The sequence below is a fragment of the Erithacus rubecula genome, assembly GCF_903797595.1.
Source record: "Erithacus rubecula genome assembly, contig: SUPER_Z_unloc_3, whole genome shotgun sequence".
Taxonomy (NCBI): domain Eukaryota; kingdom Metazoa; phylum Chordata; class Aves; order Passeriformes; family Muscicapidae; genus Erithacus; species Erithacus rubecula.
This window is the reverse complement of record NW_027635944.1, coordinates 2,836,416-2,853,198: the sequence shown is the minus strand read 5'-3', so window position 1 is coordinate 2,853,198 and position 16,783 is coordinate 2,836,416. Positions and strand designations below refer to the sequence as shown.

The 16,783-nt window shown below is 40.5% G+C and overlaps 1 protein-coding gene across 2 annotated transcripts; it reads right to left on the bottom strand.

Moving 5' to 3' along the window:
- Nucleotides 1-354: 354 nt before the first annotated feature.
- ARRDC3 (arrestin domain containing 3) lies at nt 355-13,988 on the bottom strand. 2 transcript variants are annotated; one of them, XM_079331347.1, is made up of 8 exons: nt 13,465-13,988; nt 10,119-10,200; nt 7,897-8,044; nt 6,522-6,624; nt 5,860-6,116; nt 5,302-5,464; nt 4,350-4,504; nt 355-2,944 (listed from the first exon to the last, which is right to left on the bottom strand). In XM_079331347.1, the coding sequence occupies exons 1-8, from the start codon at nt 13,742-13,744 to the stop codon at nt 2,888-2,890; spliced, it is 1,245 nt and encodes a 414-aa protein (XP_079187473.1). In that variant the 5' UTR covers nt 13,745-13,988; the 3' UTR covers nt 355-2,887. The 2 variants fall into 2 exon arrangements, 1 of the variants encoding a protein (XP_079187473.1); XR_013777268.1 differs by having other exon boundaries at nt 2,744-2,944; nt 4,350-4,542; nt 13,465-13,959.
- Nucleotides 13,989-16,783: the final 2,795 nt, after the last annotated feature.

Here is a 16,783-nt window from a genome sequence, read left to right as displayed (position 1 = left end):
GTGATCTAAACAAAAGGGACAGGATCCCAAAACTAGACTCCTGAAGTACTCAGTGGTAAAGTGCTTGAAATAGTTTTTCTCTTTTTTTTTTTTTTTTGTCTATTTTCTCTATGTTTTCTTGCACTAAGTTCCTAAGTATTCCTCCACTATACTTGTGGTTTTTTATTTTATGCATAGATAAAATATTTAAAAGCTTTTTTTAAAAAAAAGTTTATTTTCCACAAGGAAGAGCAATAGGAAAAATTAAACTGTTTTCCACATATTGTTTTCTTAAAACAAGAGTCTACAAGGACATATTCAGCACCAAAACTAAAAAAACAGAACAAAAATAAAAGTACAAACAGCCATAGAATATAATCTATAAAGCAAACATTTAATATTGCACTTTGTTTCTCTAATGTTTGGATTTTACTTACTTTTTCCTAATTCATATCAGAATTTTCTATCAAATACTGGGCTAAAACTGTGAACCTCAAGTTTTATAATGCTGAGAATTGACCAATATTTATGGAAGAGTAATGCCTCTGAGTAATAATGTAATTAAAACTGGAAGTCTTTATTTGACAAGTTTATGTAATTTTTCATTCTAATCACAAAGGTTGTGATGCAAAGTCAATTACTATGATATTGGTCAATTCTGCCTCATATGCAATTTTCCATTGTATTGTGGTACTTTAATGCTATGTATATCAGCAATTGTTCCCTAGTCTGTAAAAATAACAAAAAGGAAAAAAAAGTAAAACCACCAAATGCCCTTTTATACCAACGATCCCATCAGCTTTAAAAATTGTCTGGCTGGAGAAGGCAGAGGGAAGGGACATCCACAAAATTGGCCTAGTAACATCATCCAATTTCCTTCTTGCCAATATTCCCGCTCAAAGCCCAAGCCTTTTAACTGAATCACTTAAAACGCGACTCATTTATATTTTATCACCCTGTTGTCATTTTTGAAACATGAATGATCTTTCATGTTCTCATAAAGGCCACTTATGGAAAAGCCTATTTTGTCGCATTTATGAAGCCTTAAAAACAAGGCAGAGGTTTTTAAAAATGAGCACCATGCAGAAACACCAGCCGCCCCCTCCCACTCTCTTCTGAGCTTTTTTATTGCACAAGGAGACAGGTATTAGACAGATTAGGTCTTGATTTGTTCAAATAATCAAGACCAGAATGTGTCCCTTTGTCAGTGATCTGTGTTCCATAGTTTCTAAAGAGCAAAGCTGACTTTCATTATACATACCTAGCATGCAAGCAGCACTGCTATTTGTTAGCACAGGTAATGGCTCCATTGCACTCTTTTTCCTGGGGCACACTCAAGGGCAAGTGCACTTTCCACACAGTTTTTTGCATTCTATATGGGTTCACGTATAATTCAGTGTTCTATTTGTTTTAAAGCTCTTGAGAGTGCCACAAAAGATGCAGTCATCAAAGAAGTTCCAGCTAACTCATATTTAAGTATGGCTGGTAACACTGATCTTTCTCACTTTAATTATACTCCTAATCTTATACAGTATCATAAACCCTGAAGGTAATACAAAGTGCACAAACCGAGCTCTTAGCATAGAAGAAACTTTTCCTGCAGTTTGAAATATACTTCCTACTACACTCATCACACATAGAATTTTTGGTGATTAAGTAGCTATATATAAAAATAAATTTACTCTCCCTTCCTATCCCTACTACTTGAGATATTGATCTGTGAATCCCACAGTGTATGACCACTTCCTTTTAAAAATGTTTGGAGGAACGTATGGTGTCTGCTGGTGCTGCTTTCATTTATGCCTTTTCTTTTTAGAGCTTCACAACTTGAACACTTTATTCATATTGTAGAAAGAGAAATGGGAATGAGGTGGGTTTTGTAACTTTTGTGTATGTCCCTATTCCAGATCTCCCTCTCAAGTAAAGAATAAAAATAAAACACAAACACAAAACGAAAAAAGAACTAACTCAACAGTGCAACATAAAAAACCAAATAGCATTCCAACAGTTTGGCAAGTGATGAATTCACCTGAGATTAAGTGATTTTTAGGCAGTCTGTAACAAAATGCTGCTTTGCGATAATAGTAGAAAGGCAACAAATTCTTAAAAGAAATCAAGAAAGTATACAATCTTGATGAAGTCTATTAGTTTCTTTCTATTAATTCTTCACCCTCCCACCCTACCCTATCCCCATATCTGTTGCTTATCTACTACAGTAGGCTGCAAAACATACAGCAAGAAAGATTGGCTTGAAGGCATTTGATGTTTGTAAATAAATCCACAATAGGATCCAAGCTGAAGAGGTGATACATGATCAGCCTACTAGGACAATTCTGAGCATGTGCATATGCAGGTAAAGTCCAGGCTACATTAAATTAAAAAAAAAAAAAAAAAAAAGTCAGTGCATTTGTCAAAGTCTGTTGCTGTTGGGTTTTTTGTTTCTTTCTTTTTTGTCAAAGCTTTCTTTTGCTCCTTATTGTGCGGACCACAAGAAATAAAAAGGGGTAACAACTGTCCGGCGTAAATGAGAAAAAGCTGTAGTGACACTGAACCGCACGATGTAAGCAATAAGCATGTGCAAATTTCCAAATCATAAGAGGAAGCCAAACCTCTCTTAATGTGGTTTGAGTGTTTGGACACACATCACTGTAGGTTAGTAAGGCTGCTCCTAGTATGTGCCAGTATTTAAGAGGGAGGGGGGAAAGCTCAGTTCTTCAAGCATGTGGAGCAGTCCTACAATGTTACTGTAGGCTTCAAAGCATGATCACAGGTTGTTTTCATTTATTCACCACACAGGCAAGAGCAAACCCACTTTCTCTGAAAGTGTGTTCTCCACTATGATGCCTTGACCTTCAACACGGGAGGTATGATTCCAAACCCAAGTTAAGTCAGCTTCTTATGGATTCCTTCAGCGAGAAGGGCAAGATGGTCTGTCGTCTGTGGGTTGATCTGGGTTTGGATCAATCTGAACAAAAGAAGAAAAAACACAACCCAAGGTATTTTTAGAACTGATTGCTAGAATATAAACCAACCCAAACACTAGGGTTTTTTTATGTCCAAGACAGTCAGAGATAAATGGTATTCCCAATCCAAAAGTTATTCAAGTAACTGAAGAATCTCTAGAAATTACATAAAATTTTGAACTGAAAATTATTAAGTATAGTGAAACATTTTAAACTACAGATTGATAGCAGCTTAAGGACAAGCACAAGGATGCAGTAAAAATTTGAAAAAAATCCCTCCTGTAGTAGAACAAATGTTCTAAATTATTTATTGCATAGTAAGGAGACAACCTGACTCATCCCTGAACACTTAACTTAAAATATTAAATTGATTTCAGAGGACCTTTTACTTGCATAAAATTATTAATAAAAGGTTCTTCTACTTAATTTGTAAGTAATGAATCCTGAAAAACCCCATAAAATGTTTCAGAAGTTCATATGTTCCACCCACACCTCTTCTTCCTTTCAACAAATGGAATGAGGTGAAGGACATGGTCTCTAACTTAGGTCTTCAAAACATGACAGAAAATATAATTTAAGTAGACACTACATAGTTTGGTCAGTAATTTTAAAAATACATTTTTTAGAACAAAGGAAAAGCTTGTTTCTAATATCTGGAGTATCTAAAATGAAAAGGCCTTGAGTAATCTGAGTTTATGTTACAGAATAGTCCTCAAACAAGAAATAAAAAACATGCCACTCACTCACTAGCAGATTAAGTGTTTCAAGAGGCAAAGAAAAAAATCAAGAGTGGGTAGATCCAGCAAGATTCAGGCAAAGGACACTATTCTATTTTGTCTGCTTTTCCTTGAAAAATGTAAATATGGCTCTTGAAGCTTTTGAAGCCTAAACTTGTGATACAGTTATTGAGTGACTTTCACAGAACTAAACTAGCAGACATACATGTTTGAACTGAGCATTTAGAGAAACCTGAGCCAGAAAGTATGCCTTTGCATCTTCTCTGCATGGGAATTCTGATAGCAATACACACAAAGAACTAAAAATAGAGAGTACTTTTAGAAACTACGGGTGAAAAATAATTTGTTGTGCACCTACAGACTCAAAATACTGGTATTCACTAATGTCATACATTACATATATAATGCAATGTAACTTCAGTAAGTTGCCCAGAGGATGCAAAATCATTTCAGAATCTCTATGAAACATTAGAATAGTGAAGAATCCTGGAAAATTTCTGATGCTATTTACCTGCGCTCTGCTAATCTAAGTTACCTTTTACCTCTTTTTAATTTTTCCTTATTTGTTCTGGTTTTCATAAAGTAGAAACATTTCTTACATTTATTTCCACATTTATTCCACAGAATTCAGACAAACAGTACACTCGCAATTTTATTTTGTGGTACCTACTTCTGAATAGAGGGGTGGAGGCAGAAAACGAAACTCCTGGATGTATGCAAACAGTGGTCCTGGAAGTGCTCTCTCAAAGTCATCACAAGCACCCAAGGGTGCAAGGCTGGACTGTCGCTGTTCCTCTGTCACCACTTCTGCATAGCTGGGAGGTGCTGCAGGGAAAAGGCACACGCAGTTCGAACAACAAGTTCTTATGCATGTCAAAACATATAAGATGATAAATATTAAACTTTAATACTGTAAAATGCACCAGCATGCAGATAAATTACTTTCATGATATTTCCACAGTTAGCGAACAGGAAAAAGAGGGTAGGCTGCTATAGTTTATTTTAAAACTATGCTCAAATCCAAGAGCAGACTGACCATTGTTCATTGTGGCTTGTCACCTTCAAATTTAAAGCATACTGAGAGTACTGAATTTCTGTTACAGGCAGGAATGATAAAACATTGCACTCCTCTGGACTCCATCATTTGTACATTAAAACCCCCAGATGTTTATATGCACAAAAAGAGGGAAGATGCTACAGTTTCTCCTTTGACAGAAGAGATTCCTACTGAAATGGATTACATTCTCCTTCCACAAAGTATTGGCTACTGAAGATGATAAAGGACACCTTAATTGGTGTCCTTTAAGGCAGGTTACACTGCCTTAAAACCAAGGATATAGTTGAGATACTGGAGGCAGAATTAATTCTGCCCAGGTACAGTGGCATTCTGTGCTTTCACTTGCACCAGCTTCCAAGCAGCTGGATTCCACTGCCTGTACACCTGAGAGAAGAGGGCAAAGAGGGGAATTCTATTCTTCTACAGAGAGCAAGCAGGTAGCAAGGAAACATCCACAAGGGATTTTCTATGGACCTTATTATGAAGGATGTAATTTGTGACTGTCTGCATGATAGCAATGAATAAAGCACACAAAAATCAAAACAGACTTGTTTTGTCAGGTTACCTTCTGGTCTTTCGGGCAGCGTCAGACCAAGCCAATTCATATTCATGCTACACTGGCTGCTTACACTTGATGTTCTGCTACCAAATGGGTGTAGAGGAATGGTGCCAATGACCAGTGGTAAGTTAAGGAATAAATCCATGGCGCCAGGAATATCCACATATACCTAGACAAAAACAAAGAGATGTAGATGAAAAATAGGTTTATACGAGCACTTCATAATTATTAGACTAAAATCTCCAGCCATGCAATTTTTCACAAGCAACTGAAGTTTCATTTCGTTGATTTCAGAACCAATGTCCCTATGGAGATAAAAAGCCCTCCAAGTCAAAGGCAGCTCTATATTCTTAATTAAAGTCCTCACATGGAAATGTCATGTACTCGTAAGTTAAGAATTGCACATGCAATACTTAAACTGAATTTACTTAAGAAAATTCCTGCCAGGACACCTAAAGCCAGACTATATATTTGTTTTTAACTAGTTAATTGTTCACAATGCTTTAACAATTTACAAGTAAACATGGAAAATTACTCATGCTCCAATGAAACAACCCAACATACCATCAGTGAATACTCCACACGGATTATACTACAGTCAAGGATTGAAGGAGAAACAGGTGGAATCTTCAGCTGTTTGCCATTCCAGGTTTCTGTTTTCCCAGATGACAAGGATTCCCCACGCAGGTTGGCAACAAGCTGTTTGACTTCTTTCATTTTCCCTTTGGCATAAAATGCCTGTGTTTGGTAAATGGCTGCCTTTGGCACCACCACACGGGAAGAGCAATTCTCAATCTCAGCAAAGATCTGAATTGATTCACCTGAAATAGAGCAAAAATTTCATTTTTTCTATGTTATTTGCAAGGCAACTGAAGTAAACTGCCACATACTGAAGCAAATTGCCATGTGTATTGTAATAAAGCATCAGACCCTGCTAGCAATGCTACACACTTTGAATAAACATCCACTAATGCTAGTAGGAATAAGATCTCCATGAGGTAAACCTAACAGAAAAATGCATAGGCACCATAAAAGGAGATGTCCTTTAACAACAAGGAGACACAGCAAGATAACAAAATTAGTACCTTAGAATCATAAGACAGATGAATGCAGACCAAAATGGCAAGAATAGTGCAAGTATTTCTTTTATATAACAGCAGCTAAGTACAAATCGTCATTTTAAAAGGGAAGGAAAAGCATTTCCCATAATTACTTCTGTTACGTACCTGGGGTGTAGCCCTTCCTTTCAATTTTGGCACTTAAGGATATTGGGCCTGAGGTACAAAACCAACAACAGAGAGTTTTTTCTTTTGTGCCTGCTTGGGGTGACTGCAAGAAAAGAACAATATTTTCCATTTAACAGAGTGCTCCATGAATCTTTTCATCTTTTCTAAAGTAACACACAAAAAAAATTTGACTATATACTTTCTATGCACTTTGATAAGCATATCTAGTTTTATTTAGAGGAAGAAATCTCCAACAAATTGCACTGTGAAAACTCTTAAGATTTATTCTAATTCTATAATTGTTAACACTGCTTTTTTACTACACTACATACTACAGCTACATTTAAGCAGGTTTTTATACATAAATAAATTTAGCACAGCTTAAGGAAAGGTTTTATAGCCTACATAACCCACCATATTGTTGAAGAGCTTTTAATTTACCAGTAAACTAGAATGTCTATCCAGCATAATATTTAAGAAACAATAACTAAGGTGAAGTATTGTAACCTTGACTCCTGCTATTTCCTGTTTCAAAATGAGCCTGTTTCACCTGTATTAAACAGCCTGTTATTTTACATGACACAAAGATTTAGGACTTGATCCAAAGCCCATTAAAGTCAAATGAGACTCTTTTGATTTTAATGGAATTTGTGCAAGGCCAATGTCTCCTTGCAAGTCTGATTTTTCACCCATACACACAAGAAACCTGTTTCAATGGATTTTGAGATTTTTTTCCCCTCTCCATTGGGGGTGAATTTTAAGAACAGTGGGGGGAATGGAAATTTCAGGCCTAATTGAAATCAAATCCTCATTGAAAGCAGTTGTGAAACATTGTTGTGACATTTCAGAATGATTATGGAGCATTGTGATAATTTCTCCCCATTGGTAGAAAACTATCCATACGAAAATTATCAATTATGCACACCAGTTATTATTTACTTTGCATTTGTAAGTTTGCAGCCTGTCACACTAGTTCTTTTAAGTTTCACTGTTCTTTATTCAAAATCAGAGGAACAGTTCTCAAAATTTTCCTTCTTACTCACAGTTAACAATTTAGTATTAATTTAAATTGACAAAATTATATTGCATCTCTTAGAAGTGAAGCAACTCAAAGTACAGGAAAATGTAGCTTTCAAAATACTAGTACTTAGAGAGTTGCAGAACTAATGTAATACTTAGAAAACTGGCTGCAACTAAGTATTTTTCTTATGTAAGTATAATAAAAATGCAAGTATTATATATAAAATATATATATAAGTATTAGGTAACGTATTGGATAAAATTAGATACGGATATTGTTTCAGTTATTAAACTTCTTTTTTTTTTTTTTTTTTAATGCCAGAAACAAAAAAGGAGTAATTCTGTCAATTCTTACCAGTAATGAAGGAGTGTTGATATCTATATGTTCAAAGACTGTAAATTCCTTCTTTAATTTTACTGGTAGAAACCAAGGCCTATGCAATTCGGCTTTCACCCAATAGCGCACACTGCCATGTCTGCCTTCGAATGAGGTAGCAAGTGGTCTGTGCAGGACACAAAGGTCAAAACTGAGTAAAGTATTTCTGCCTAATAATGATATGATACAATTGATCAATCCAGGGATTAGTATATTGAACTGCATTTTTAATGCACTGCAGTATTTAATGAAGCGTATCTCAGAAAAATTCAAGATTAAAGATGGGAGAAAAAATCATCTCCAATTTATCTTACTACAGTTTTGCATAGATTTTAAGAGTCAATTAAAGAATTGTACTAGAAAATGCCAGGAGAGTACAGATTTTCTTTAAGCTTAAGAGGTCACTTCCACATCTAGGGTAAAGCATGCCCTTTTGACTATCAATTTAAAATTATTATCAGTATTAACCAATTACAGTTTTGAATATTGCATTTTGTAAATCATTGTGTATTATTTACTTGATCAGTAGCTCAGCATGAGGTTAATTTTAGCTGTAACTCAGCACTTCCATAGTTAAGATCACCTTAAGCAGAGTAAATATTGCAACTTGGAGTTCTGGAGAGAGGCTATTTTGAGCACCTTCTAATCTTTCACTACTCTGAAGAGACAGATTAAAACGTTTATAATACCTAAGAATGTTCATATTTATGCATGTATGTTTATAGATACACACATATAAAATCATGAAGACTATCCTGAAGTCTGTCAAATCAAGAAAGTCTATTCTAGAAGCTGGAGGAAGATGATGCAGGTAGTTTTTGCAGATCTGTGAGCATTGCCTTTTTTACTGTAGTATCATAAAATGAAAGACAAAGTATCTTCATAGTTCAATTAGTTCCAATCAACAGTAGTTTCTGTAACTTATTACCTTTATTTTTATCTAAGTTTTTTTTCTACTTTACTATATTCTGAACACATTGTTATTTTTACATTAAAGTATTTGTAACACTTCCATATTTTCCACAGAGAATAATACTAGCCATACTAGTGCTTTACTAGAATTATTTTTTCTGTTACAGGTTTGACTTTTGTATTTGCACATTTAAAATGTTTAAGTTTTTTTCCCAATAATGGAATTAAAAGGATTTTCTAATCCAACTTCAGTGGTTTTTTTCTGTCCCATATTCTGTAGAGGAAAAAATCAGTAAGGATGATGCACATCTTTACACTCTTGCTGTGAGTTTATCTAAGGTTTGGAAGTATTTTATGGACACAAAATTGCAAGTAAGTAGGCCACATCAAAGTTATGGCTTTTAATATTACCCTTTCTTTTTCCAGTATTATTAAAAACTGGGTTAACAGATATTCCTTCATGGCACTTAAATAGAACCTATGATTTGATCAATGCTTGTGATATTTTGCTATCTGGCTGTTTCACTTCAAGCTAAGCATTTCACATTCATACTTGTTTTTTTGCTGGTTTGTTTTTTTTTTACATGCCCCTTTAAACTCAAGGGAAAATCAGGACTGGCCTTACTAGTTAGTTCTTGTATTTGAGATTTTCAGAGAATGCTAAATTGACTTTAAAATCTTCATGTTCAGAGGTCTTCACAGAAAATCTTGCTGTAACAGTGTAGAAGTCCTGTGCCCTTCACTTTGAAGCTGCAAAACTGTTTTTCATCTGCATCTCTAATAAACAACCTTAATGCTAGGCAGTGAGCTTAAACTGCAGTATTTTCAGTGACTTTCAAAAATTTAATGACCCCTATTTGCCTTTTACAGCAGAAGATTCATTTTCCACTGTGCTCTTTTATCCCTAGCTCTGCATAGTTCCATTAAATGGTTGAGTTAGAAGGCACCTCAGACACTCTGCAGGACTCCAAGGACAATTTAAATTCCTCTCCCTCCCCTTGGGAAGGGGTAATAGATTGGAATACCTAATAAGTCAGTAAGACTTGGTAAAAAGCAAGTGAGCAACTGGGCAGCAGTGAGCTCCATTTTTGTGGAAATTAAACTTAAAAAAAAAAAAAAAAAAGGATGGGTACCCCAGTGTAAAAGCAACCTCTTCAGTTTAATGAGATTATGTTCTCTACTGCATGTTGGAGCACAATTCCTACTACCATTGAAAAGGTTTCCCCTCCACCCACAGCAGGAGTTTTGGTCAGGCAGGTGGGCAGCAGGGCCCTGTGTGCAGCACTTACGTTTGTGGAAGCTCGAAGCTGAATGCATATTCATGCCTTCCTGAATGGATGGTGTGAAGGCCTTCTTCTGAATTGTCATCATCTAAAAGAGACAAAAAACAAACACGCTAATCCAGCCGCACACATACCTTGCATAGGCTTCTCTTCCAGGAAAAAAAGCACTTTGCTCACACATTACAACACTCGAAGAATGTGATGCCCCAGAAACGAGGATCTCCAGTACATTAGTTATTAACTGCTGGAATGCAGACAACTCTGCAATTGACAACTCCGTCTGACAGAAAGGTAGGCCAGATCGCCACCTTTGCCTCAGAGGGAAGCAGAGGTTAATTTGTTTCAGTATAATCCTGCCTCTGAACAGAGACAGCAGTTTCAACTGCTGCCATTTCAAGGCCTCCTTGCAAGGTCTGTAAAGGAAATCATGTTGCTTTCCACTGCAATTACTTGTCAGAAGGAACCAGACCTGGCTTTTTACCAGCATTAACAGTATCAAGTCTGCAGCTTAAGATTAAATATAGAAATTTGGCTTCTTTGTATCTCCTGCCTGGCAACAGTGTCCACACATTAATCACACACACAAAAAAAAAAAAAAACTTGTGAGAAAGGAATAAGGGTGTATGAGCACTGCCCAGAAAGAACCAGACAGATTCAGGGGCATAGGAAATGGCAAGCTGCCCAAATAACGCTATCTAGAGCTAAACTTTTTTTTTCTTCAGTATGTTAACTCGATCTTGCTCAGACAGGAAGACACAGATAACTTGCTGTTTTTATGACAGGAACGCTGACCCTTTGCTTATTGTCACGATTACCTGTCCAGCTTCAAATGCGTCAAGAAAATTGCAACTTATTGTGACATAAAACCAGCAAAACGCTGACTCGGACAAAATAAAAGTTGAGTGAAAAATGACTGAGCACCTCGCTCATAAAAATGGGCTGGAATTACAAAAGGGGGTATAGCGAGACGAAGTGGAAGGGAACAGCTCATGTGTGACGGTCTGAAGCGTTAATGGAGGACACAGGAGGGTTCTAAGTTCCTATTGTCCTACAGAAACGCCGATGCTCTACCTCCGGCAGTGCACATACCGAAAATTAATAAAACAAAACAAAACAAAAAACCCAAAACAAACAAGTAACAAAATCCCCCGGCAGCCAGATGTGGAAATAAGCGCACCTTCAGCACGCAACCTTCCTAAACCTAGGTCAGGAAAACGTGCCGAAAGAGCGACACAATGTGCCGGCGTGAGGGTGGGTTTCCATACTGCTGGTTTGCGGTTGGGATTTTTTTTTTAAATAAACACGATGTATTAATTTTTGTTTAATTTTGTTCCGGGGGGGGCCGTGCTTTCGGCGGTGGCTGCTCTGCACTCCGCCCCGCTCCCCCCCTTCCTGCCAGCTCAGCAGTCCCGCCACGCCGCGGTAAACAAGTGCTGAGCTGTCAATCAGCGCGGGTTGGAGCAGGAGCCGACCGGCCTGAACCGGAGCGCCGCCAGCCCCGCCGCCCTCACACACGCGGCGTGCGCCTCCGCACCGAGCGCCGCCCGCCCTCAGGGGATCGGACCGGCGGCGCTACGGACGTGACTGAGGGCAGCGCGTCCGCCCGCCCTCCCTCTCCGAGGGGCTCCGCGCCGCGCCAGCGCCTCGGGGAGCGGCCCTCACCCGAAACCTGCGCCCTCACCCCCGCCGCCAGCGCCCCGCCAATCAGCGGCGGGCATCGCCTTAGCAACAGGGCAACAAACCGCGGCCGGCCAATCAGGGGGCGGCGGGGGGCGCGGCCGGGCCGCGGGGCTGCGCTCGGGGCGCTCATTGAAACGCGGCCGCCGGCGGCAGCTCCGCCAGGCCCCGGTCCCGGCCGCTCCCACGCGTGCTGTCCCCACCACGGCCGGGCCGCCGGGCAGCGCTCGGGGCGGTCATTGGAACGCGGCGCCCCCGTCCCAGCGGCTCCCACGCGTGCTGCCCCCGCCGCGGCCCCGGGTCCGGCTTGGCCGCACGCTCCCCTCGCCACGGAGGTGCGGGAAGTTACGCTCGGGCGAGCGATTCCTGAGGGTGGGAGCCGCAAGTCACCTCGTTAGCGCGGTGTGTGCGAGACATGAAGTAAAAAAAAAAAAATTGAATAAAAGAAAGCCTGGAGCTCTGCTACAGCGTTGAGCACGGGAATACTGTGTGACGGGCTATGTGCTGCCCCGGAGTTGTTCAAAAATTACATTTTATTCCCCCCCCCCTCCCCGGAAAGAACGAGAAATATCGCATCGCTGCAGAGTATATGATGAATAATCAGGAAAAAAAAAAAAAGGGGGGGACAAACAGCACAAAAAAATTACATAACCGGTTTTTAACATTATTTTCTTGCGCTGGGGAATTAAGTCATCGCCACCACCTGACGCGTGCGGCCAATCTGCGCGGAGCGGGCGGCGCACCCCCCTCCCCCAAGCCGGTCCCAAACAGGATTGAACCGCTTCGAACAAAGGCTGCGAAGTTCGGGGGAAAAAAAAAATGAAAAAACACACAGAACCCCCGGGCCCCCCGCGCCTCCACCCCTCCGGGAAAGGGGGTCTGCACTTCGTGGGGAGACCGCGGCGGCTCGAGTGGGAAGTGGGGAGCAGGAGGTCCTCATCTCCCCAGTTTTGGGAGAGATGCTCCCATTACGCAACACCGCTTCCCCCCTCCTCTCCTCCCCCTCCTTCTGCTCCCCATCAAGGGCTTTTCGGACACATCTTCACATCGGGGTGACCCCCACTGCCGAGCGGGGTGTAGCGCCGGCCCACGAAAATTAAAGCTTTTAACCAGGGTGAGAGTAATACCAAAAAGAGAAAAAAAAATTACGTGGGGTGGTGATATGCCAAAATAAGCCAGGGAGACTCTTTTATCTGCCAATAGACAGCCATCCTAAAATTTCATTGCATTAATGCCCCAACACCACCAGCAGAACCCCGCACGTGTCAGAAAGTACAATTTTTACGCTTTCACAGTGTTTCATGATTTTTTTTTAATAAGAATTCCGCCAATGAAGTCCACTGGCCACCTGGCTGTGATTTTACAGCTGTTTTTCCCCACGGAACGGGAGATCCTACTAAGTATAACCAGGAAGGGCAAAAAAAAAAATGGTTAAACATTAGGAAGAAAACTTCTTAATAAATGGCCGTGCGGGAAGGCAAGTAGCTCAAAGGAGTCTTCCTGCTTGCAGGTACTTTGCAAATGCATCTCCTGTAACTCCATCGCCAAGATACGGCCCTGGGCATGTCCTGCTCTCCAATGTACCCATTAAAAAAGAAAAGGTTAACCGCGGTGATAAAAAGACGCATGCTTTTTTTCCCATAAAAAAAATAAAGCAGCAGAGTTAAGTCCTTACCTCTCTCTTGGCCGATCAGGATGTCTTTATGGTTGAAATATTCCACTTCTTCGGTGTAGTTCTGTGTATAGGCAGTGTTGGATCCAGCATTCCTCGATTCAGTCCAACGCACTTTAGCGTGCCCCCTCGCATGGATTTTAAGGGATTTCACTCTAATTTCCCCAGTTACTTCTAGACTGACCCTTCCTGAGACCGTATCCCCGCTAGAGTACACGGGGACATTGCTGTCATTCAGACAGTCAAAGCTTATCGTCAGACTCTTCACCTTCCCCAGCACCATGGTTTTATAGCAAAGCGTACAAAAATAGACTGTTAAGAAAAAAAAAAAAAAAAAAAAAAAAAAAAGGAAGGGGGAACCCAAAACCAACTAACCCCGAGCCCCTGGGGCGCAGGGGTGCGGCGGCGCGGACCCTAAAGGCGGCTCATGGGGGCGGCGGGAGCCCCGGCCCGGCGCGGGCAGCGCGGCTGCCGACGCGGCGTCTCCCCACAAAGGCGCTGCCGCGCCGCCGCCGGCCCCGCCTTATAAGCGCGGTGACAAACAAGGCAAGCGCGCATGCGCCGCCCCGCCCCGCCCCGCCCCGCCGGGGCAGCTCCGCCCCCGCGGCGCCGCCGCCGCCTGAGGGGACGCGCGGGGAGCGGGGCCGGTCCCGGGATAGGAGCGTCCGCGGCCGGGCTCGGGGTATCCTTGGGGTGTCCTCGAGGTGTCCTCGGGGTATCCTCGGGGTGTCCTCGGGGTGTCCTCGGGGTATCCTCGGGGTATCCTCGAGGTGTCCTCGGGGTATCCTCGGGGTGTCCTCGGGGTGTCCTCGGCCGGGCCTGGGGCTCAGCCTCCCCCGGCGTCGGCTCCAGGCAGGATGGCAGCGTGCCAGCCCCTACGAAGAGAGGAAAGTTACGCCTCACTTAACAGATCTTGCTCTGAAACTGGCAAATTCTGCCAGTTGGTTTTTGGTTCGTAGGGTTTTGCTACTTTTGCGTTCGTTTTATTTTTGATTGATTTTGTTGTTTTTGTTTTGGTTTGTTTTTTTTGTTTTTTTTTTTTTTTGTTTTTTTTTTCATTTCTTTGTATTTGTGCGTGTCTAAACAAGCGAGCAAAGCTTGATTAGGAAGTGATAGAAAAAACATGGCAAGAAATAAAAAGCACTCCTGCCTTTCAGGATAGTGCAGATTCCACTACCTGAGAATCCTCCCTGGAAACTTGTGAAAATTAGTACTGATTTATCTGAATTTAACTAATCTGGTATCAACGACTGTCCCAGTAATACAAATTACATTGCTGAAAATCCTCACTGGAAATCTTTTGAACTGTTGATTTTTAAATTTATTTTTATTATTATTAATTTGGTAGTGCTGTTTCTCTAGTAAATGCTCTGGGCTTTGTTATTTAATGGTACATTTGCTAATTCTCGCACTCTTCCCTGCTGACACAGTTTTCTGTGAGAAGTGTGATGGTGGTGGATGGCACCCCCAAGACACCATGCTTTGGGAAGACTAAACCAAAATTTCATGCCAACAATTACGTTTTGAAAGTGTTTGCCGATTCTTGCTGTTTTTTCATAAGTAAAAAAAAAGTCACATTTTCCTTGGTCTGACACCTGGTGGATATTCTCATGCGGGTTTTTTTTGTGGCCAAAGGTGCTCAAGTCTCTTGTGGGTAAATTTGGATTTTCTATGCTTTTGCACCATCTCATGGTAAGCATCCATACTTCTTTAGCTCACACAGTTATAGAGTCTTTGAGGCTGGAAAAGACCTTCAAAATCCTGAAGTCCAAGCATAAATACAATACTTACAAGAGAAGCAGAGGTGATTTAATTCGTCTTCTGACAGTGCTTTTCCCCAATTCCTCTCCTGATAGTGCTTTTCCTCTTCTTCTCATGCCTTCAGACCCAGCTGGTCTCTTGCATGCGTTTATTTGCACATTTTTCCTCTATTGTATAATTTCAGAGATAATTGTGTCCTCCATGAGTCATAGAAGCCACAATTTTGGGGTCTCCAGTTGCTATAGGACATGTGAAAGCTGGCAGCCAGGTGGAATGCAGCTTTCATTCACAGAGCTTGGGATATATCTCCTGTCCTGCCAATTCTGGGCTGGTTCTTAGTGTCCACCTGCCCAAGGACAAATCTGAAAAGAGCAACTGCATTTTCCAGGAAGCTGAAGATCCAAATCTGTTATTCCAGTGGATATTCATCTGGATTTTTATTACTTTTTTTTTGTGTGTGTACATGCAATATGATTTGTAGACTGTTTGCATTTGCCAATTCCAGACAAAAAACTTTGCTAAGCTGCTGCAAATAATCCCCTGTACATACCCTGCAGACTTTATAGTCCTGTCTTCCCTCTCACTAGACACCATCTCCTAGATCACCACCCTTTGTGCATGGCTGTGTGTGATTTGAGTCTGGACCAGTGAACAGGCTGACATGGTTTGGTACAGCCTGTGTTATGTGATAGTCTTCGGATCAGCAGAAGAATGCATATATGCATTTCCCACATCCTGCCAAAAGTCACACAGACACATTCAGCCTCTGCTGCTCTTTATAATGCTTCTCGTAGTGGATTCGTTTTACTTTTGTCTTCCTTAAGCATACGCTTCGTGCCACCTTGTGGCAAACGTGGTGAAGTGCCAACCCTGCCTTTCACCAGTCTCTGGCCTCACAATTTCTGCAACAGGCATTTTTCTGTGAAGCCTTTTTGCCAGAATAAAAAAGTAATAAAATAATAATTTTTTAAAAACTTAATTTTGCTTTTATTTAAATAGAGAAAACATAGTATGAGGTTTACCTAAAAGTAGTTAGCTGTTATTTTCAAATGTTTAGTTAACCTAATATATTAGTTATTTTTAGGAGTTCAGTTTTTGCATTTGATAAATGAACTATCTTCTAGTTATATATTGCAAGTTTTGTTGATCCTGATACAGGCTTTTAAAAATTGGATGCAAAGATCATCAGTTCTTACCATTTTTATCAATAATAGGCAGTGATGACTTTGTACACAAAGTATCAGGAGCCTTCACTAACCTTTTACAGGCCTTATGCATGATGCAGTCCACATAAAAATCCACACAAAGTTAAAAAAATTATTGTTTATTAATTAATTAATCCAAATTGCTTTCTTTTTCTTTCTTTTCTTTTCTTTTTTTTTTTTTTAGCTGTCAAAACCCATGAAGATGATGCTGTCTGCTATTGGAGTCAGTACTCCAAGGAAGGTGGCAATATTCCAGCTTCCATAAAGGCATAAACCACACTTTACAAAACCTCACTTTACAAAACCTCACTTTACAAATCCTTTCTTGAAACTTGGAAGCTCTCCCTTGTTTGTCT

What these genes read in the sequence shown, in the direction of transcription:
- ARRDC3 (XM_079331347.1), bottom strand. Translation starts at nt 13,744, where the DNA reads ATGGTGCTGGGGAAGGTGAAGAGTCTGACGATAAGCTTTGACTGTCTG. An exon ending in AGCTTCGAGCTTCCACAAAC is followed by an intron (nt 8,045 to 10,118) that starts GTAAGTGCTGCA and finishes TGTCCTGCACAG; the next exon opens with ACCACTTGCTACCTCATTCG. An exon ending in GCTGCCCGAAAGACCAGAAG is followed by an intron (nt 4,505 to 5,301) that starts GTAACCTGACAA and finishes TTTTCCCTGCAG; the next exon opens with CACCTCCCAGCTATGCAGAA.